A 22,217-nucleotide genomic window follows, 5' to 3' on the forward strand; every position below is an offset into this window, starting at 1 on the left:
ATTTTTTGCATTTACTATACTGAGTCTACTTTACACTTCCTTCAGGGTCCTTGCTTCTTGCTGTTATATATTATCTGGATTGTTTGACTCCAGTGTCATTCATGTGTAGTGGTTGTCTGTTGATTACCATATATCCTTACCTCTGAACTCCTCTGAAAGGGTTTTGGTTCTATGCGTCTTAAACCCCTGTCTTCTACTACTGCTTATATAATGTTGTTTCTTTTTAATTGTCACTATTACCACTAAGATTTTCTTTAGCAAGGGTCAGGTTCAGTCCCATCTTTTCTGGCTCTCCACTCTGTATCCACTGGGATATACCCTTATTCTTTAAGGTTTTTTCTGCGACCAAGGTTTCTTTTCCCCGAGTTGCTTTCTCTTCCAACATGCTTTTCAAGGATTTTTTTTACCCTGTCCTTCCTTCTTTCTATTCTTTGTTCAGGACTTTAATTTCCAAAACTTCTACTGTCTATATTAAAAAAACTAAGTAATACTCCTAATGCATATAGATGACTTCGCATGACACCACTCAGAATTACTTCTTGGAATGTTAGAGGTTCGAAGAACCCAGTGAAACGCCAATGTGCGCTTTCTCACCTTTCTCATTTGCACTGACATTTAGCACTTCAAGAAACTCACATGACAAATGCAGAATCACATAAGCTTAAGAAACAATGGATGGGGGGGGGGGGGGGAGAAATATCTTTCTCCTTCAGTTCAAGGTAAAAATGGGGTTGCAATCCTTTTTCATAAAAGACTAAACATTAACCTTGTCAAGCAAGAGACTGATAATGATGGTTGCTGCGTCATCATACAATTTAAAATACATAATATTCTATATACTGTTTTAAATGTTTACAGGCCCACAACTCGGGACCCTAGTTTTTGGAACATGATTTCCCAAAAGATTTTAGAGTAACATACTGACAACCATATCTTAGGAGATTTTAAATACTATATTTGATTATTTTTTTTATATATATTTTTTTTTTTTTTAAGATCGAATGTCCGAAACCATTCCTTCATTCTGAACAATGCACATAAAGCCTTCATTCAGACAATTAAACATAATGCTCTTTCTGATTCTTGGAGACTAAACCCACCCTTCTCTTCAGGAATACATTTTCTATTCTAATCCTCTCGGATCCCAAACTAGAATAGATCATATTTTTCTTAGTAAACCTCTTACACAATATATTCTACATTCAGAAATAGGCTCTATCTTAATTTCCGACAACGCTCTGGTCTCTGATAGACATTCCCCAGAACTCTTCCTTCAAATCTAGATGGAAGTTCAATAATTCTTTGCCTTTGGATACATCTTTCGTATCTGCATTTAAAGAATTTATCTCTGAATACTTTGATAATAATGATACAGGTGACACTTCCTTTCAATTTGTTTGGGATGCTTTTAAGGCTGCTTCCAGAGGCTTTATCATCAATTACATTTCCAAAAAACTGAAAAATATGGAGAAACGATCAGCTTCCATCTTCAGTAATATTAAAGCACTGGAACACACGTTTTACACTTCTAAACAAAACAAAAACAGGACCTCCAAGAGTTACTTGCTGCTAAGATTCAGTTCAATACAATTACAACAGAAAAGGCATGTCGGACACTTTTAAATATTAATGCATGATACTATGGAAGCAAGAACAAATCAGGTGCTCTTTTAGCTAACTATCTTAAAGGAAGAAAGGAAAAGAGTTCTGTTAAATCTATTGTGAATTCATCTGGTTACACTCTTAAATAATGCAGATATTGTGAAATGCAGATTTTTATAAAAGCCTCTACACCCCAGAATCCATGCCTTCCAGGAATCTAATTAGTAAATATTTTTCTCTTCCTTCAATGCGCAAACTCTCAAATTGATTTGTCTCTTAGATGCTCCATTAAAATTGGATCAATTATATTCAGCAGCCAGAAATCTTCCATCTGGTAAGGCACAAGGTCCTGATGGATTTGCTGTTTAATTCTACCTTCAGTTCTCTAATTTAATTTTTCCTAAATTATTCAAACTAATTTATTCAACCTAATTATTCAACCTAACCTAATTACTGATAACAATTCATCTGGTACCTCCACAGTAGCAATGATTTGTGCCATCCCAAAAACAGTAAGATCTCCCTCAATGTATCAAGTATCGCCCTATTTCCCTTATAAATACGGATTGTACATTTTTTGCAAAGGCACTTGCCATTAGATTAAATAGGTTTATACCCGATTTAATCTAGGGCAAACAGTCAGGTTTTGTTAAAGGCAGGAATACAGTAGATAACTCACATGTCTTTCTGAATATTCTCAGCAAAGCCCCAAAACTTAAACATTCTTTAGCTGAGATTGCTCCGGATGCCGATAAAGCATTTGACTGAGTCAACTGGAAATTTATGATTCAAGCACTACGCTGGCATGGGTTTGGTGCAGGATTCATTAGTAAATGGAATTCAATCATCATACTTTTCCCTAAAAGGGGGCACATGACAGGGAACCCCATTGCTTTTCATATTAGCATTAAAAGATTTTTTACACTCAGAAATTCCTACACTTTCTGGTTTTCATTTTAAAGATGTCCATGTTAAATTTAACGCTACTGCTGACATCATTTTATTATACATTTCCAAACCTGAATCCTCCCTTCACAATTTTTTGGACCAATTGCATCAGTATTCAATTGTCTCAGGGTAGAAGCTTAACATAGATCAATCTGAAATAATGCCTTTAAATATTGTCTTCGAACTGAATTTGCAGGTACAGGTCTGGCTTGGAAACCGGACAAGAGAAAATGCTTGGGAATATTATATTGTAATACTCAGACACTATGAAAATGAATATGGATGTTTTGCTTTCCAAATTTACCAAGCTGTCTCAAAATTGGTCTCCTCTTTTTCTTTCTTGGAGAAGACTTGATTCCATTAAGATGGTGTTTCTCCCAATTATCAACTTCTTTTGAATGATGCTGCCTCTTAAGATACCTGGGAAATATTTTAAATCAATTGATAAGATTTTACTACTTTTCTTATGGACTGGGAAAACACCTTGTATTTCTTTAAATCGTTTAAAGTTACCTAAAATCTCAGGTGTAGTTAACTTTCCTAATTTTTGCCAATATCATAAAGCATTTAATACTAAGCTTTTATTCTCATGCTCCCTATTTTGACCATATAACACTAACTCTTCTTCTAGAGAAAACTTTCGTAGTCCTATTTGGTACAATAAAATCTTATATATGGCAAGCCACTATTTTGGCGTACTTGGCTGCACAAAGGTATTGTTATAGTCTTGCAACTTCTTCCTGATTGTGTCATAATTCCATTTAATTCCCTTTCCTCTACTTCTAACCTACTTCCTACATGTATTCAGCAATACCAGATTCTAAAACTACTTCTTTCACATGCCATAACATTGTTTTCTGCCTCCTGTTTACACCAAACTAATTCACAGTCATTCCCAGCTTCCATCACAACCTACATCAAAGCAGCACTCGTATATAAAATCCGTATAACTCCTTCAATAGATAGGTCTAAACTTAAAATAGAAAATCTATTGGAACAAGTCCTACTTTCTGACTGGCCCATCTCTTTATGCCAACGAATATGGGATAAGTTACACTCCACTGCATGCTTAGCAAATCTCACTCAGACTTTATATTATTTTTAAAATAGAATGGTTTAAACACGGCTCACCTTTTTAAACTAGAAATTCTGAAAACAGACACTTGGAGTCATTCTAGTTCCGGAACCTATATTCATATGTTTTTTTCATGCTCCAAGGTTACCCAATTTTGGGAAAATGTTTGGTCTACCATTGAAAAAATTACTTGTTCCCAAGTTCCCTTTTCCATCAATGCACTTTTCTTGGGAAGTACGGGTAATCTCGGGCTTCATAATAAAAGGTGTCAGAAATTTATAGAACTGCTTGTTGCCATCGCTTACTGGGTGATTACTTCCAACTGGAAGTCTACTGAAAATGTTTCTATCGGCAGTGGTGGAACTTGGTGTGCCATAATCACCGTCTAGATCGCTACAATTTACATTCAACTTTACTAGCAAACAAGAGGGAAAAAGTGATGGGAACCATTAACGTCATTTTTATCAATTACTGCTAAGATTCTTCATGAGGATTTTGTTTTTAGTTTTAGCAGATTATGTTACTCTGTATTTGTATATGCAAAAAGCTTTTAGCTTTGTGTTTTTATAGTTTCATACTTTGTCATTCTTTTATAACCTTGAAGTTTTGGTATACTTATCTTCATATAACTAATATTCTACACACTGTTACTTCTATATAGTTTTTACTTATTTTTCTTTTTTTTTTTCTTTCTCACTCTTTTCTCCTTTCCTTAAAATTCCTTTCTATTTTTACATTGTAATATTAATACAATAATTAAATAAATAATTTTTCTAACATACAGTTCATATATTAATGAGCACACTATTTGTACACATTATATTGCAGTTGCTGTAAACAGTTTTATCAATATTACTTTATTAATGAACTGTTATTCTTGAATATTTGTAATGTATTAATCTTCCCTTAATAAAATATATTAAGCAAAACCAAACCAACAAAAAACAAATAGGGGAAACTGTATCAGTTTAAAATCTGCCTAGGAAACATTACTCCTGACTGCAGATTCAAGACCTTTATATTAAAAAAAAAAAAAAAAAAAAAAAAAGATACCTTTGCTTGACCCATTTGCCATCCTTGTTAGATGTTGGTGGCTGGTTTACGACTTCTTACTAATTTGAATACATCATCTCTGATGGAAGAATGGGGCTTGTGATATAAAAAAGTATGGAGAATACAGCATTATCCGCCATGCATTTGTTAAAAATAGCCCATTGAATATATTGTACTAGCATCAGATTCATGTGTTACACACCACTGATTTGTGGATAATACAGCTTCTAAGATGTTTGACATTAGCTGGCTTTAAACCTTAAACTCCTCTCACAGATTGGACACTATTTCCAGAAACTAGAAACTGCTGAAACATCTATAAGAAAGTTAATCACATTTTTCAAATTAGATTAAGAAACAAATATAACCTCTGGCCATTTGTAGTAGTAATCGACCAAAGCAAAGCATGAATGGATGGTAAAAGAATAAAATGGCCTAAACAAATCATTCCCCATCTTTTCCCAGTTTCAAAATGGGAATTCATTGACTAAAATTCTCTGTACTGGCACAAATCATGCATTCTCTAATACGTTCACATCCACCTCTTTTATCCATGGATAACCACCAATATAATTTGACAATGATGTGCTATATTAAATGTACATCCCAAAGGCACTTAATGAGCCACCTAAATTAATTGTACCCTCTGCCCAACAAGTGGGACCAATTTCTTATCTCAGATAAGATAGTCTGACAATTCAGAATTAACTTTCCAAAAAGGTTGACTGTGATTCACAGCACTTTTCCGATGGCCAGACTAACTTGTTTCATAGTCTGATCTTGGGAAGAGGATGCAAAACTACTAAATGGCCCTTTCGAGCCTTCTAAAGTTGACACATACGCTGACATCACTGTTCTGTTCAAGTGCCACTACCAGAAGATGACCAAACTGATGACTTCAAAGGCTTATCTATATCCTTGTAACAAAGTTCATTAAGTTATTTTTCTAAATTCCCCCCAATACAGAATGGTACATTATATAGTTTGTTTAATGGGAACAGCTCATTCCTTGATCTTGTACTGAAAGCCCCTAATGGTACCAAGACCATCACCAAATACTTTAGGAAACAACTTCATCCATCAAGCTGTCTCCAATCACAAATATGTTGTCTTTGGTCTCAATACCATATAGAAAAGACCCTCATGGAACTACCCTATTATGCAAAAGCCTTTGTCTGGTCCATAAATCTTGCCAAAAATCTCCCCTGCTCTGAAACAGATATCCTCAATGAATCCAAAAAGTTCAATCTTTCTACTATCATACAGCACAGGAGCGCAGTCAGGTGGTTCCAGAGCTCTACCTAAGCAGAGTTCACAACCATTCATAGATAATTATAATTATTCATGCTCCAGAGTCAACTAAGAATCTCAAAGTTTTATTACCAACTAATACACTGAGGTATGGATCACAGTTAGGCGGGCTCTCCTGTGGCGCCGTAATTTTCAACCACCATAATCATGTCTTTAAGATGATCCAGAATCTTAGCAAGACACTTGTCATTCCTTTGAGCTATCAACAACTACATTGCCAACCTTTTTCCTCTTGTGTCGTGATAGGCACACTTTGGCAAGTACCCTATTTAATTACAACTTCTACCTTTTACAAGTGGGGCGAGACAGCCCCTACCTTCTATGCCATGACTCGGACTCCTAACCTTGATGAAAATGTTCTGTTCTTTCTATTAACCTCCCTGGCTCTTTTGTGCTCTTTAACACCTCTAATCTCTTTCGGGTGTACAACATTCACCATATCAAAATGTTTATCCTCCAGCTTTTTAAAAGAAATGTGGGAGGTCTCAATATATTTAGCATTTCTATTCAAATCTTCCAGTGTGTCATTCTCCATTGGCAAACGTTTTTGTTGGACAATTTTGCTTTTGAAGTGACAAACTGATCACAGAGCAAATGATCTGTAAAATTGTCAAACTGACAGCCTGAAATGAAACTCCAATGCAAAAACATATGCATCAACACTTGTTTTCTCATAAAAAAAAATGTATGACTGAACCACCAAGCTAGGGTGAATCTCAAATCTTAATTTTAGTTTCTTAACTTTTCTTCCAGGCACTCAATCTCCTCTCCATCAATAACAATAGCAGGCAAATGTTTGTAGACAGACACCCTCAAATCCCAACAAATGTAGTAAATGTACTTATTTCAGTGAGCTCTAAATCTGAATGCTCCTACAGTTACAAGATGAGTTTGAAAGGCATCATACTAATTCCTCCATGGAATAGGTGGTTCTCCAGGAGTTTCCAAAAATGGTGGATGAGGATTTACAGACTGCATGTCAGACAGTGTGAAAAGTAATCAAAAAGATAAAACTATGTTAGAAAAGACAGTCACAAGTGTCAACAGGCAACTAAACATAATCTAGAGGACAAAGGGTGACATAACACAATATAGATTTATTTAAGATGTATTAGACATAGAAAACATGCAGATAGAAAAGAGTGTATACCACGGTTGTACACTCTTCAAAAAGGATACTTTTCAATGTTTGGTCTTCAACCAGAAAATGACAAGAAACAAACCACTATCAATTTGATATAAACAAAACTACTTGCAAAGTAAACATGTAGCCGTATTTGTGTCATGTACATAATGTGCTCATCACTGGTTGTCTTCTGATATCATTTTATCCATGCAGTGAGTAATATACTGCATTTGCTGTTCCGTGTACAGTGTGTGTACTGCTGATTGTATCTTTGTATTGCCATAAACTCAATACACTTTATACAGTGTGCATAATACTAATAGATACAATTGCAGTTCCATATTTCTGACTTCTCCAGAAAAAACAAAACAGAACAAAATGTTTGACACGTCGATGTCTGACTTCTCCAAACCAAAATGGAAGAACTGGATGTAGGATGTCAAACATGAGCGCGTATTTGCACCCGAGCAAAAATATCGGCCTTACAGTAAGCACGAGGGCTGCAACAATTAAGAACTGGTTAAAACAAAATAAAAGTTAGGCTGTACTTATAAAAACAGTGCACATTCCAACTGACCTCAATTTAGAATCCGTCAAGGGAGAATTTTTACACCCCAGTCAATGAAACTTGCTGAGTTTGGTCAGTCTACAAGCATACTGTCAGATACTAGCTCTGATCATCGCTATCCAAGCTATATACTATCAGTCAGATATTTTAAAGCGCACTACTAATCCATAGGGTATCAAGGCTCTGAGGGGTGCGTCCTCAGACCAGTTTAAGAGCCAGGTCTTGACGTTCTTCCTGAACTGAGGCAGTGATGGCGACTATCAGATAAAGAGGTAAGGTGTTCCAACCTTTTGCTGCCAGGTGTGTCAAAGTTCTTCCTCCAACAGAGGACTTCTTCATGCAGGGTATGTTGGTGAGCGACATCTGGGACGAGCATAAAAGTCTGGAAGGGGAGTACCAGGTGAAGCAGTGTTTGAGGTAGCTGGATCCACTGTTGTGGAGGGCTCTATAGGTGTGTACGACGATTTTGAAGTTGATCTCACAACTGATCCAGTGATTGTTTTTCAGGTGTTCTGTGATGTGGTCTCAGTGCAGGATGTCTAGGACGAGTCTGGCGGCGGCCTTCAGGATTTGTTGCAGCTTGCTCAGGTTCTTAGCGGTTCTGGCATAGAGGGCGCTGCCGTAGTCAAGTCTGCTTGTGATTAGTGCACGTCTCATTTTTTTGGCAGTCAGTTGGTATCCATATGAAGATCTTCCGTACGAGTCTGAGGAAGCAGGTGGAGGCGATGGATTTGACCTGTCTGGTCACGGTGAGCATTGAGTTGAGGTTGAAACATGTTATGTGCATGTCTGTGGAGATGGGGGGCCTGCCAAGTGTTGAGGGCCACCAGGAGGAGTCCCAAGCGGAGGAGAAAGGTCCCAGGATGAGGATCTTGGTTTTGTTAAGAGTTCAGCTTAAGGCAAATCTCCCCCATCCAGGTGGAGACTGCTTCCATCCCTTTCCTGAAGTTCTTCTTGGTTGTTGAGTGGTTCTCGGTCAGGGAGATGATCAGCTGGGTGTCACCTGTGTAGGAAATTATGTGGATACTGTAGTTCCTGGCGATCGGGGTGAACGGGGTCATGTAGATGTTGAACAATGTGTGGCTCAATGATGATCCTTGGGTTGTCTACAGCTGATGTCTGTAGGTTCTGACCGGTATGGCGTGAGTCTGACTGTTCTGCCTATCAGGAAGGAGTTTATCCATCGAAGGGTCTTGCCGCATATGCCTGCTGCGTGGAGTCTGGTGCATAGGGTGCTGTGAAATACTGTATCAAACGTGGATGAAAGATCAAGTAGGATGAGGGCTGCTGTTTGCCACAGTAGAGGAGGGAGCAGATGTCATCTGGCGGCAAGCAGGGCAGTTTCTGTGCTGTGGTTAGTTCTGAATCCCGACTGGGAGATGTCCAGGATGTTGATGTCCTCTATGTGTTGGCATAGCTGAGTGTTGATTGCTTTCTCAGTGACCTTAGTTGTGAAGGGCAGCAGCGAGAGGGGGTGGTAGTTCTTGAGATCCATTGGGACAGCTGTGGGTTTCTTCAGAAGTGAGAGGATCGCTGCGTGTTTCCAGTCTTGGGGGTAGGCTGCTGACTCTAGGGAGCAGTTGGTGATCTTGCAGAGTTCAGGCATGATCAAGGCGCTGGCCTTGTTGAAGATGTAGTGGGGACAGGGGTCGGTAGGGCTCGAAAGTTGATGCTGCTCATGGAGTGGTCTCGTCAGTCAGGAGGGGGGGTGGGGTCTAGCCGCGCAGGAGTCAAAGGTTTGGAGGGTCTTGGCAGGGGTGTTGGTGAGTTCAGAGAGTCTTGGAGTCCAAAGCTGCCATGGATGTCCTTGATCTTCTGATGGAAGAAGGCAGCCAGTCTGTTGCAGAGATCCTGATATGGAGGGATGTTAGCGGTCTCGGCTTTTGGTTTGGTGAATTCTTTGACATTGAAGAGTTCTTTAGTGTTGCATGTGGAGATGATGCTGCGCTCCTGCTGGACCGGATGTGGCCATGGATGGATTTCGTGGCAGATTTGAAAGCTGCAAGGTCTTCCAGGAATTTGCTGTTCCTCCACTTCTCCAGCCTCCTGCATGAGTGCTTTGATTCTTGGTGTGTGGGGGGGAACCAACTGGCTTTCTTGGAGGAGCATTTCCCTGTGGTTGTCCAAAGGGGAGCTAGGGTGTCAGCGCAATCTTTGATTCAGTTGTGGAGGTTGCATGCTGAGGTCTTGGCATCTGTTGTGTTGGGGTGGTGAGTTGCTGAGGGTGCTGATGAGTTCCTTTGAGTTTTGGTTCCATTTCCTGTAGGAGGGGTGCATTGTGTGAGTGCGCTGCAGACATGGAGATGGAAAAATGGATGCAGTGGTGGTCTGTGCACTGTAGTGAGGTTGAGTCGGCTATGATGTTGCTGCTGCCAGAGAAAATGGGGTCAAGGGTGTGTCCAGCAGTGTGTGTTGGTGAGGATACCAGTTGCTTGGGTCTGACTGTGTCTAGGTTCTAGAGTAGCGATGAGGTGTTTTGATCGCTGAGTTCATTAAAATGGAAGTTAAGATGGCTGGGGAGAATGTAGTTGCAGGAGGCAAGTGCGTGGGGGGCTATGATGGAGTCTCCTAACACTGGGCTGGGCGTGGTCCAGGTGGTCTGTAGATGAGGGTGCCACAGGTGGGCTCTTAGGGGTGGTTCACACTTTGAAGTGCTCCATGAGGAGGGTGAATTCTTGTGTGTTGCTCACCACAGGGTGGCCTTGTGGGCGATGGCTATGTCACCTCCTGGTCTGGACGAATGATCTTTGCAGAGCGGCTTGTGTTTGCTGGGGATAGAGATGGCGATGCCCAGTCCAGATGTTGTGTTGGTCCCTGTCTTGGTGAAGAAAGCGATGTCCGGGCAGGTGGTGTTTTTCAAGTCCCAGATCTCCACAGTGTGTTTGTGCAAGGAGTGGACTTTGTGGAGGATGCACTTGAGGTGGTCTGGAGGCACTTCTGGTGCTGTGAGGCCTGCCGTTTGGTGTGCAGAGAGATAGAGTGAGGTGCCAGCGGTGGCAGGGGAAAGGTCCATGGGTGTCCTTGGGGGAAGCAGGGTGGCAGGTGCTTTGATGTACAGGGTTCAGTGCATGGAGGGCCCTGGCGTTGTATTGGTGCGAGATCCAGGGTCCGTGGTGCTGGGTGCAGTCCGGGCACAGACGTGTTTGCCTTCAGCGTGCCATCAGTGCACCTACTAAACAGCAGCCACCGTTAATGGGAGAGGAAGATTGGTAAGCTGGGAGGCGTGAGAGCAGGGCAGGACTTGGGGGGCAGCAGCAGCTAGGAGGGAAGTGCAGTAGAGCGCAAAATGGGTGAAAAAAGCTAAAAGAGACATTTTTTTAAAAAGACAAGAGGAAAGAGAAAACAGACCGATGACCACTAGGAATGAGGTAAGAGGTGAGTGTCAGTGGGTGGAGTCTGGCCTCTGACACAGAGCTAGGAGGCTCTGAGAGGAGACAGCAGCAGCCACGCATTTTGACAACGTCAACACAATCATCAGCAAAGGCATTATCTCTGTACTTGGCATTTTAAACACAAGAAGTATTGACTGTCAGTGCTTGCATTCTCCAATGTTGAAAATAATACAAGTTAAAGTAGCAACAATAGAAGGCAATGGTTAACATCAATAGCAGACCTACCAACTCAAGCAAAATGTTCAGTGTGTGAGGGGGAAGCCAGGCCTTGGAGGGGACAGGGCCTTGTGCAGGGAAGTACTTACAAGTCAGTCACTTTTCCCTCTAGCCCACACCTCCTCCAAAGAAAAATAAAGGAATATTGCTGAGGCTGGTGCAAATGTCCAAGGGTGTTTTCACACCGTATAATCAATGTCAGCAGTTCAAAGGCTATAAAAACAAGCTGAAAATCCACTGTTTAGTGGTTGTCATCTAATTTTCCCTGCCACCATGTAATAGTGGCACCTCACCAGATGATCACGTGAAAGGAGTCAATGTGTCACACTCTGGCACTGAGTTGGCAGGTTTGCAATAGTTCTCTCTAAAAATCCACATGAATTAGCTTTGAACAATACTTGAAGGTGAAAAAAAGAAAGCATTCCATTACTTCTCACATCTCTGCCATCCACCCTAGCCTTCAAATAAGACCTTAATATATGCCTAGAAGTCTAAAGAAAAGTCACTGACTAGAGACAAAGAAGAGATATTCAACCACTGCTTACTTATCAAAGATGAGTATACAACAATTCATGTAGCCAGCTAACATTAAACTATGCTAGACCACTTACAGGAAGATTGTGTACGGAAAGGGCATGATCCAGAAATGTATCAAGGTCCAGTGCGAAACAGGCATAATGCGACAAGATTGTTGGGAGCTAGTTTGAGATAAGTGGGCAGAAGTAGAACTCAGTCAACAAATTTACACAACGTATTCGAAACAGTTTCTGATATAAAAGGTTTTAGTTGTGTCAACTTAAATTTGAAGGCGATGATATGACAGACAAGTAATAAATGACAAGAAAATGTGGCAGACTGCTTCACTGAGCATCTGAGCCTGGCCTTCAGGTGCTGCAATCTGACCATTAAGTCGGAGCTGCCTTTTGGCCTTTCAGGGCTCCCTATTTACAAATTTAATGTGGAGACTTGGGGTGCGGGCCACTAAGCTGGTTGCAGCATATTCACAACCTCTGTAAACCATATACATATTCTTCACCAACCGGCAAATCCTGCTCTAGGGTTGCCACATTGTCCCAGACCGAGCTAGACGCTGGGTAACAGGGTTGACTCAAATACTCTAGGTAATTTTGTATATACGGGTCATAGTATGTTGTTGACATTATTTGCAAAATCCTGGCACTGGCATATTGTTCATACTTTTAGGCATAAGGGGATCCTATAACAAAATACAAACCATGGTTTAATAAAGGTATGGCTTAAGGCTATCCGAACTTTTTGAAAAATGGAGTCAACTCCAGGTTTCATTGGCTTGACACCATGAAAGAACTTGACTATTTAATGAGTGACCTTTCAGAGTACATGGCTTTTTAGCAGATGTAGGTGAAAATGGTGCTTTAAAATGCACTATGAAAGTGGTGGGCTGTAATCCTGAATTCTAAACATTTCAGCACCATAAGATAGGCGGTATCTAGATTAGACATTTGTCTGATTAGTGTTGGTATATACAGTTATAGCACTTCAGCAATGTCAATTATTGTGGTGTCATTCGGGTCAAGTTAATGTGAGATTTCCTGGAAAGATTAAGTATCATAAGTGATATGTCACTTCCTGTAATGCCCTTAGGATCATACAGCGTCTGATGTCACTTCCACTACCCCTTCCGTTTTGGTGGATGGACATCCCTGGGGTGGGATCAGACTCATCACAGTCAGGCTAAGAGACAGCAGTACGGGAGCAGAGAAACAGCAAGACCTGTAGGGCTCCAATGTCTTTTTGATGTGTTTGGGCCAGTCCACGGCTTCTGTCGGTACTGAGCACTGGCATAGCATGTGCAGAACTGGGAAGCAGACACCATACTGTCACTGCAGCTGCTTGCACCATGACCCCATCCCTGCTCTCGCACCAAATCCGATCTCATCATGGACAGGTGGTCATCGGATCACTAAGCACGGGGTTGACACTCCCTTGATAACGTGAGTGTCACCTGTAGCAAAGCATAATGAGCAATGCCATGAATAATTAGCCTCGAGTAAGGCCTGGTAGGACAGGTGGCTTGGGTATGCCCAGCACATTTTTGAACAGGTCAAAGAACCGCTGCCCACTGGAGGGACCAAAAAAGCAGGGTTCCATCAAGGTCTCATTGTGCCAACCGGCAACAATGCTCAAACTACACAAAGAGGCAACAGTGTGACTAAGGCAGCTTATGTTAAACACACCAAGATACAGTACCTGAAATGGCCACTTATTCAGTGGATATTTTCCATAGCCAAGGAGTCTGCTACATCTTAATTTTTGTGGCTATCAGATTAAATCTCAAACTAAAATATTATTTGAACAGGAAAATAGAACAGGTCACACTACATACCTACTAATGTTTTGTCTGCTGATGTGATGGTTAGGTAATCAAATCCACAGTTTGCGCTGTTCTCTATGTCCATCTTCGAAAACGATATCTCTATGTACTTATTTGCGGCGACAGTTATGTTCCACAGGCATATACTAAGAGACAAAATGTAGTCAAACGTGTATAGGTAACAGGTATAAGTTTTATAATCGCAAGTCATGTACATTAAATGACTAGTTAATGTGCAAATATTTTCACAAACAGAAAAAAATGCAATACAAAACATACCAGTTGTTTTAAGACGTTTACCTTTATATTACAAATAAAAAAAATAAAAAATAAAAACACAAGGCTCCAAGTGCATTAGCCACATAGAAATCCCCAAACATTGTGTAATTTAAATATCAAAAGCTTGGTGTGAATGAGAATGAATTTAGCAGGATAGTTGTCTATTAACTAGTTTGTTCCGATAAACTTCAATACAAGCTTGGTTCCATTTTGTCTAAAGTCTGAGCTTCCTGGTGGCTCATGCGTTCACTCATGCATTTGCCGAGTAGGTAAACATCGCTTGGAATAAGGTTTATGAGCCAAATGGCTCACAGGAGTATGCTTTGTCTGGTGCATGACAACCAAGCACTTGTAATGTAAATCTCTCTCGCATTCTATAATGTACAAGCAAGACTGATTCACATTGCCAGTGCTAATACTTGTTTTTAGGTCGAGCATAGCAGGGCCCAAGCGCTGCTTTTCCGATGTGTTATCTATTTGGGCTTTTAACCGGGCCCATCATGATAGTTTGTTCATGGGCTTGCCCCTCAAAAATCCTTGATCATCATTGGTAAATGCTTCACGTTTTAAAGTGTAACACGGCTAATTGCACTTTTGCCGATACATTTGTCAGCTAGCTGTAGGAGGCTGGACTGGCTTGTAGTGAGTACCAAGGGGTACTTGCACCTTGCACCAGGCCCAGTTATCCCTTATTAGTGTATAGGGTGTCTAGCAGCTTAGGCTGATAGATAATGGTAGCTTAGCAGAGCAGCTTAGGCTGAACTAGGAGACGTGTGAAGCTACTACAGTACCACTTAGTGTCATATGCACAATATCATAAGAAAACACAATACACAGTTATACTAAAAATAAAGGTACTTTATTTTTATGACAATATGCCAAAGTATCTCAGAGTGTACCCTCAGTGAGAGGATAGGAAATATACACAAGATATATATACACAATAGCAAAAATATGCAGTATAGTCTTAGAAAACAGTGCAAACAATGTATAGTTACAATAGGATGCAATGGGGACACATAGGGATAGGGGCAACACAAACCATATACTCCAAAAGTGGAATGCGAATCACGAATGGACCCCAAACCTATGTGACCTTGTAGAGGGTCGCTGGGACTATTAGAAAGTAGTGAGAGTTAGAAAAATAACCCTCCCCAAGACCCTGAAAAGTGAGTGCAAAGTGCACTAAAGTTCCCCTAAAGTCAAAGAAGTCGTGTTAGAGGAATAATGCAGGAAAGACACAAACCAACAATGCAACAACGATGGATTTCCAATCTAGGGTACCTGTGGAACAAGGGGACCAAGTCCAAAAGTCACAAGCAAGTCTGAGATGGGCATATGCCCAGGAAATGCCAGCTGTGGATGCAAAGAAGCTTCTACTGGACAGAAGAAGCAGAGGTTTCTGCAGGAACGAAAAGGGCTAGAGACTTCCCCTTTGGTGGACGGATCCCTCTCGCCGTGGAGAGTCGTGCAGAAGTGTTTTCCCGCCGAAAGAACGCCAACAAGCCTTGCTAGCCGCAAATCGTGCAGTTAGCGTTTTTGGATGCTGCTGTGGCCCAGGAGGTTGCAAATTGGACAGGAGGTAGAGGGGACGTCGAGCAAGACAAGGAGCCCTCTTAGCAGCAGGTAGCACCCGGAGAAGTGCCAGAAACAGGCACTACGAGGATGCGTGAAATGGTGCTCACCCGAAGTTACACCAAGGAGTCCCACGACGCCGGAGACCAACTTAGAAAGTCGTGCAATGCAGGTTAGAGTGCCGTGGACCCAGGCTTGGCTGTGCACAAAGGATTTCCGCCGGAAGTGCACAGGGGCCGGAGTAGCTGCAAAAGTCGCGGTTCCCAGCAATGCAGTCTAGCGAGGTGAGGCAAGGACTTACCTCCACCAAACTTGGACTGAAGAGTCACTGGACTGTGGGGGTCACTTGGACAGAGTTGCTGGATTCGAGGGACCTCGCTCGTCGTGCTGAGAGGAGACCCAAGGGACCGGTAATGCAGCTTTTTGGTGCCTGCGGTTGCAGGGGGAAGATTCCGTCGGCCCACGGGAGATTTCTTCGGAGCTTCTAGTGCAGAGAGGAGGCAGACTACCCCCACAGCATGCACCACCAGGAAAACAGTCGAGAAGGCGGCAGGATCAGCGTTACAGAGTTGCAGTAGTCGTCTTTGCTACTATGTTGCAGTTTTGCAGGCTTCCAGCGCGGTCAGCAGTCGATTCCTTGGCAGAAGGTGGAGAGAGATGCAGAGGAACTCGGATGAGCTCTTGCATTCGTTATCTAAGGAATCCCAAGAGACAGAGACCCTAAATAGCCAGAAAAGAGGGTTTGGCTACTTAGGAGAGAGGATAGGCTGGCAACACCTGAAGGAGCCTATCACAAGGAGTCTGACGTCACCTGGTGGCACTGGCCACTCAGAGCAGTCCAGTGTGCCAGCAGCACCTCTGTTTCCAAGATGGCAGAGGTCTGGAGCACACTGGAGGAGCTCTGGACACCTCCCAGGGGAGGTGCAGGTCAGGGGAGTGGTCACTCCCCTTTCCTTTGTCCAGTTTCGCGCCAGAGCAGGGCTAAGGGGTCCCCTGAACCGGTGTAGACTGGCTTATGCAGAATTGGGCACATCTGTGCCCAAGAAAGCATTTCCAGAGGCTGGGGGAGGCTACTCCTCCCCTGCCTTCACACCATTTTCCAAAGGGAGAGGGTGTAACACCCTCTCTCAGAGGAAGTCCTTTGTTCTGCCATCCTGGGACAAGCCTGGCTTGACCCCAGGAGGGCAGAAACCTGTCTGAGGGGTTGGCAGCAGCAGCAGCTGCAGTGAAACCCCAGAAAAGGCAGTTTGGCAGTACCAGGGTCTGTGCTACAGACCACTGGGATCATGGGATTGTGCCAACTATGCCAGGATGGTATAGAGGGGGCAATTCCATGATCTTAGACATGTTACATGGCCATATTCGGAGTTTACCATTGTGAAGCTACATATAGGTAGTGACCTATATGTAGTGCACACGTGTAATGGTGTCCTCGCACTCACAAAGTTCAGGGAATTGGCCCTGAACAATGTGGGGGCACCTTGGCTAGTGCCAGGGTGCCCTCACACTAAGTAACTTTGCACCCAACCTTTACCAGGTAAAGGTTAGACATATAGGTGACTTATAAGTTACTTAAGTGCAGTGTAAAATGGCTGTGAAATAACATGGACGTTATTTCACTCAGGCTGCAGTGGCAGGCCTGTGTAAGAATTGTCAGAGCTCCCTATGGGTGACAAATGAAATGCTGCAGCCCATAGGGATCTCCTGGAAACCCAATACCCTGGGTACCTCAGTACCATATACTAGGGAATTATAAGGGTGTTCCAGTAAGCCAATGTAAATTGGTAAAATTGGTCACTAGCCTGTTAGTGACAATTTGAATGAAATGAGAGAGCATAACCACTGAGGTTCAGGTTAGCAGAGCCTCAGTGAGACAGTTAGGCACCACACAGGGAACACATACATATAGGCCACAAACTTATGAGCACTGGGGTCCTGACTAGCAGGGTCCCAGTGACACATAACAAACATACTGAAAACCTAGGGTTTTCACTATTAGCACTGGGCCCTGGCTAGCAGGATCCCAGTGAGACAGTGAAAACACCCTGACATACACTCACAAACAGGCCAAAAGTGGGGGTAACAAGGCTAGAAAGAGGCTACTTTCTCACACTAGCAAACTTTTTTTTCCTTTTGAATCTCCTTCACACTCATGGCCTGGCGCTTTGAATCACCTCGCTTACGTGTAACAGTATTACTTTTCATTTTCAATTTATGTGGCAAGATAAGTTCAGTTAGGAGTTTACAACGTTAATAGCTCTAACTCTAGCAAATGCAAGATCCATTGCATTGCAAATGCTTGTTAGTTGGTCAAGATCGTTATAGCAGCTGCCACATTTCTGCTGCAGTTTTTCCTACTGACCCCTAGGTGGCACTGAAAGATAGTGCACTCATTGGTGCAATTGGGATGTGGGGATGGGGTCAACCACCCTTACCAACTACACAGTCCTCCCTCTCCCCCCACAAAGGCAACAGACTCAACTTCTTGGGATAGGATGTAGCAAAGTTACTTCACATGAAACAAGGTGGTATAACAACAACCTCCATCAATAACATTACACATCAAACATGAACATGGAATTGCACATATCATTTAAATCCCCATTTGGGGGCAGCATAGTGCAGAAAGACCTTTTGAGAAAGTGACACAAACATTTCCAACAGCTCCAGATACCGCATTGGTCCCTGCCAGGGCATCCTGTGACTCTTAGTCACAAACCCCACATAACAATCTAATCTCTTGGGTACCGGAGGTAGGGCCAGAAGTGTAGGGCCACCAGCAGGTCAGCCCCCCCACCCCTTCTAACCAGCCTCACCCCTGCAAGGCTTCTCCCGAAGGAAGCAGCCAACTGAGCAACTTAGTGCCCTCAAGAATCAGTGCCATTATTCGGCTACAATGGGCCACAGGGCAGATAGGTCACTGGCAAATCCGCCCTCCCCCACCAAGATCCCTCTTTTACTGCAATTGCCCCAAAGCTTGTTTGTAGGAAAGCCTGAAGCCCAGCCCCTGACAGGTGAATGCCTTCTTTTCCACAGAATTCAAAATTATCCATGTGTAGTAGCCTACTGAATGGTTTAGCTTTTTCACTGACTTGTTACTACTCGATGGATTAGCATCACTAGCCCATCATCCCAAAGGGATGACTTCTGACCACAATAATACGGTGCCCAAGAGCAAACGGCGCACTTTCCGAACATCGATATGAGCCCTTCACGGACTCCCCGCCTCCCCATTGGGATAATGTCATTCACTCTGGAGACATTCCCATTCCTGCAGCAGTTGTAGCTGCACCAATCCTAAAAGAGTGTTAAGTAAAACCTACCGTGGGCACCCCCAACACTCCTAGGACCTTCTGGCAGATCCATGTGAACTGTGCCCTAGCCATAGGGGCCCCATTTGCATGTACCGGGAAATTGGGGTGTCCCTCCTGTGGTCTGACCCGCAGGTAATCTCTAGCCAGAGAAACCGGACAGCCATAGCAGAGTGGTGCTTCACCTATCTGTACCCATTACCCTTACCCCCAACATGGGTTTTGGATTATCTAACGAGCTCAGGGAATGCAGACCAAGTACTACATCCTGTCGCTTAATCCCTGCTTGTGTGTCAGGCTGTGACCTAGCTACCAATTCTGAAATTCAGAAAGCTCCAAAGAAAGCCAGGGAATAAGCCAAGCTGAAAATCCTGACCTCAAAGGGGGAAGAACATACCTTGGGTAAGACTCCTAAAAGCTGGAATAGTCTAGTTGCATGAATCGGTCTCCTGTTGTCCTCACTGGCGGGCACTAGCTCTCCCACCACTTAATGGCCTTTTTCATTCAAGTCCTTAGTGGGGACTGCCACCCCCATATACCAGCAAAGAAGGCAATGGCTGACAGCTGACTCCTCACTGCTGCCACCCACTTACCCGCCTTCCGTTGCACACCCAAAAAAGAATATGCTGGCCAGTAGAAAAAGACCCTCTTTACCACACTCTGGCATGGCAGCCCGATATGTTCGCCATGCAACTTCACTCTGCTTGTTGAGTTCTGAAATCAGTCAACTTAACACGCTACAGGGCATCAGCGACTGTTCTTGACCCCTGCAACATGCTTTGCTGTGAAGTGCACATTCTCAGCGAGGCAGACCTGAATCATAGCTTTGAGAAGGTGCAGGATGAGTTGGCACTGCACTCTGATTATTAATGGCAGATGCGGCTGACATTTTATCTGACCAAAAAATGATTCTGCTGCTAGAGAGCGGAGACCTCGATATGTGCAATGCCACAATGGGAAAGAGCTCCAGGAATGTCAGGTTCTTGGTCGAGCCTCTCTCGAACCAATCCTCTGGCCAGTATTTCATGCACCACTCGTTCCCCAGGATGGCTCCGAAACCCATGCTCCCTGCCACATCTGCGTACAGGTCTCGTCCAGCATTGCTCAAGCATTGTGGCCAAATCACTGATCCATTAAAATCCTGCAAGAATTCCATCCAGATATGAAGATCCTCTCTAACATCTCTTGAGACAGATGTGATGATGCTTGGCTTTCAAACCAGTCATGGCTCTGGTGATGTTCCTGGAAAAGATCCACCCCATGGGAATGATCCTGAGTGCAAAGTTAAACTGCCCCGCCAACCTCTGTAACTGGTGGGTGAGCTTGGTTGCGCTTAGGCAATCCAATAAGCTTCTCCAGAATTCCTGCACTTTAGTAGGTGGGAGCCTGCATACTCTCTCCTCAGAATCACTCAATGCCTAGAAAAGTCAGCCTAGTCATGGGGCCCTCTGTTTTCTCTGCTGCTAGTGGGACCCCCACTACTGTAGCTAGTTCTTGGAAACCTTGTAGGGCATGCTTGCAAGCCAGGGACCCCGGTGGACCCAGGAAGAGGAAGTCACCAAGGTAATGAACAATGTTCTCTGACACCCCCAGATCTTGAACAGCCCATTCCATAAATCAACTAAAGGTCTCAAAATGTGCACATGCAACTGCACAGCCCATGGCCATGCACTTGTCCACATAGTACTTGCCCTCAAACGTAAAACCTAAGACGTGAAAATCTTGTAGATGCACTAGCAGCAGCCTGAATGCTGACTGAATGTCTGACTTGGCCATACGGGCCCCTCTACCTAGGGGCTCGCAGCTTAAGCACTGCATCAAAAGACGTGTACTGGACCGTACACACTGGTGTCTAGCCAATCATTTAATGAATGTACTGGGAGAGAAGAAAGGTTGTGGATGAGTCTGTATTTGCCAAACTCTTTCTTAGGAAAGAGACCCAGTGGGTAGCAGACTAGGTTCTCTAATGGTGGCTTGAGGAAAGGTCCAGCCACCCTACCTTCCTGCAGCTCTTTCCAAATCTTATTTGGCAATATCAGGCTGCTCTAAGACAGACTTTTGATTTTTTTTTTTGGGGGTGGGGGGGAGGGGGATGAAGAGGGTTGTGGATTATGCTGGCTGGTATGCAAAACCCATCTCTGAAGCCATCGTAAAGAATACGGGCCTCCTCGGTCTTGTATCTCCCCAGCAGGTGAGCCAGGACATGCAAACATATGGGGTATACTGCTTTGTTTAATAATGTTGCACCAAACTCTGGTTTTGGAGATTATTTCTGGGGACAGGCCTGACAGGCCCATCTCCCGAGGACTTTACCTGGCTGTTCTGTGTGTGATCATGACAGGGAAGAAAGTCTTTGTGTTGCTTGAGTCAGACTAATGAGGTTTAGTTGCCTGGTCCCTGGGTTTTCCACTTTTTTTGAAGTATTTTGTTCAGGGTGCCCTTGCCCACCACAGAAGGAGCAGATGTGCTTGAATTTACAAGCAACCTCCTTTGCACATTCTTTCTGATTGAATTGCAAACCAGTGTTTCTCTTTCCCCCCCTTTGTCTACTGGCCATAAAGGAGTGATTCACCTTAGCCGTATTGTGCGCTACTTCGAATTTGGCATGCCACAGATCTATTTCCCTCCAATACCATGCAATTTCGGGGCAGAAAGCCTTTATCTGCCTAAACTTCATGTCGTACTGCATCCAGGCTGTCCCAGCGAAGTCTGATGCCCCACTATGAACGAGGGAAATATTACCCACAATTTGAAGAGCCATGAAGGGAAACCTTTCAGTAAGGATAGCTGCATGAATGGCACAGCCTGTCACCCAGTTCCCTCAGTGACCTCTCCACCCACATTTTCTTGAGACGAAAATCTCCGTCCCTACCTTGCCTCCCCTTCTCTGGCAGCACCCCTGCATTGATAAGGTCAAAAACATCACAAACCTCTCCTTTACATAGTCTTTCCTTCATTTCAGCTGGTACATGCCATGCTATGCTATGCTATGGACCCAGGTGGGCAGACCTTAAAACTAAGGTTAGCAAATGGGAAATCTGGGCAGCTTGCGGGACTGTTAAGTCCCCTCCCTGCCCATATACCAGCACCTGCTGCGTGCTCGACGGCGCAGGCACTATATTGGTGGAAGGACTCCCTGGTGTATAACCCACCCCTGAACATCTTAGCCACCACTAAGACCACTGCCCTATGAAGCACTTGGTGTGCCTAGTGGGGTTGTCACACTGGGTACTGCAGTTCACCCCCCCCCAATACTATAGTCGCTGGGTTATCATGGCCCTTCACTGTATCCGCAGGATTTGTGATTCCGAGCACAGGCTGCTGAGGCCTGAGGGAACCTTCTGGCAGGGAGGGTTCTGGCTGGGGCACTGTCAACATGTTATCCCTGAATCTGCCCCACAGGTGACA

The 22,217-nt window shown here is 43.5% G+C and overlaps 1 protein-coding gene across 2 annotated transcripts in view; it reads right to left on the bottom strand.

Moving 5' to 3' along the window:
- Positions 1-22,217, bottom strand: part of OVCH1 (ovochymase 1) — a 1,177,845-nt gene that overhangs the window by 826,905 nt on the left and 328,723 nt on the right. For both annotated transcript variants that reach the window (XM_069228188.1, XM_069228187.1), the window contains exon 10: positions 13,657-13,790. In XM_069228188.1, coding sequence (XP_069084289.1) covers positions 13,657-13,790 — 134 coding nt within the window. The remainder of the gene's footprint in view (positions 1-13,656; positions 13,791-22,217) is intronic.

Source organism: Pleurodeles waltl, chromosome 4_1, assembly GCF_031143425.1.
Source record: "Pleurodeles waltl isolate 20211129_DDA chromosome 4_1, aPleWal1.hap1.20221129, whole genome shotgun sequence".
NCBI classification, from domain to species: domain Eukaryota; kingdom Metazoa; phylum Chordata; class Amphibia; order Caudata; family Salamandridae; genus Pleurodeles; species Pleurodeles waltl.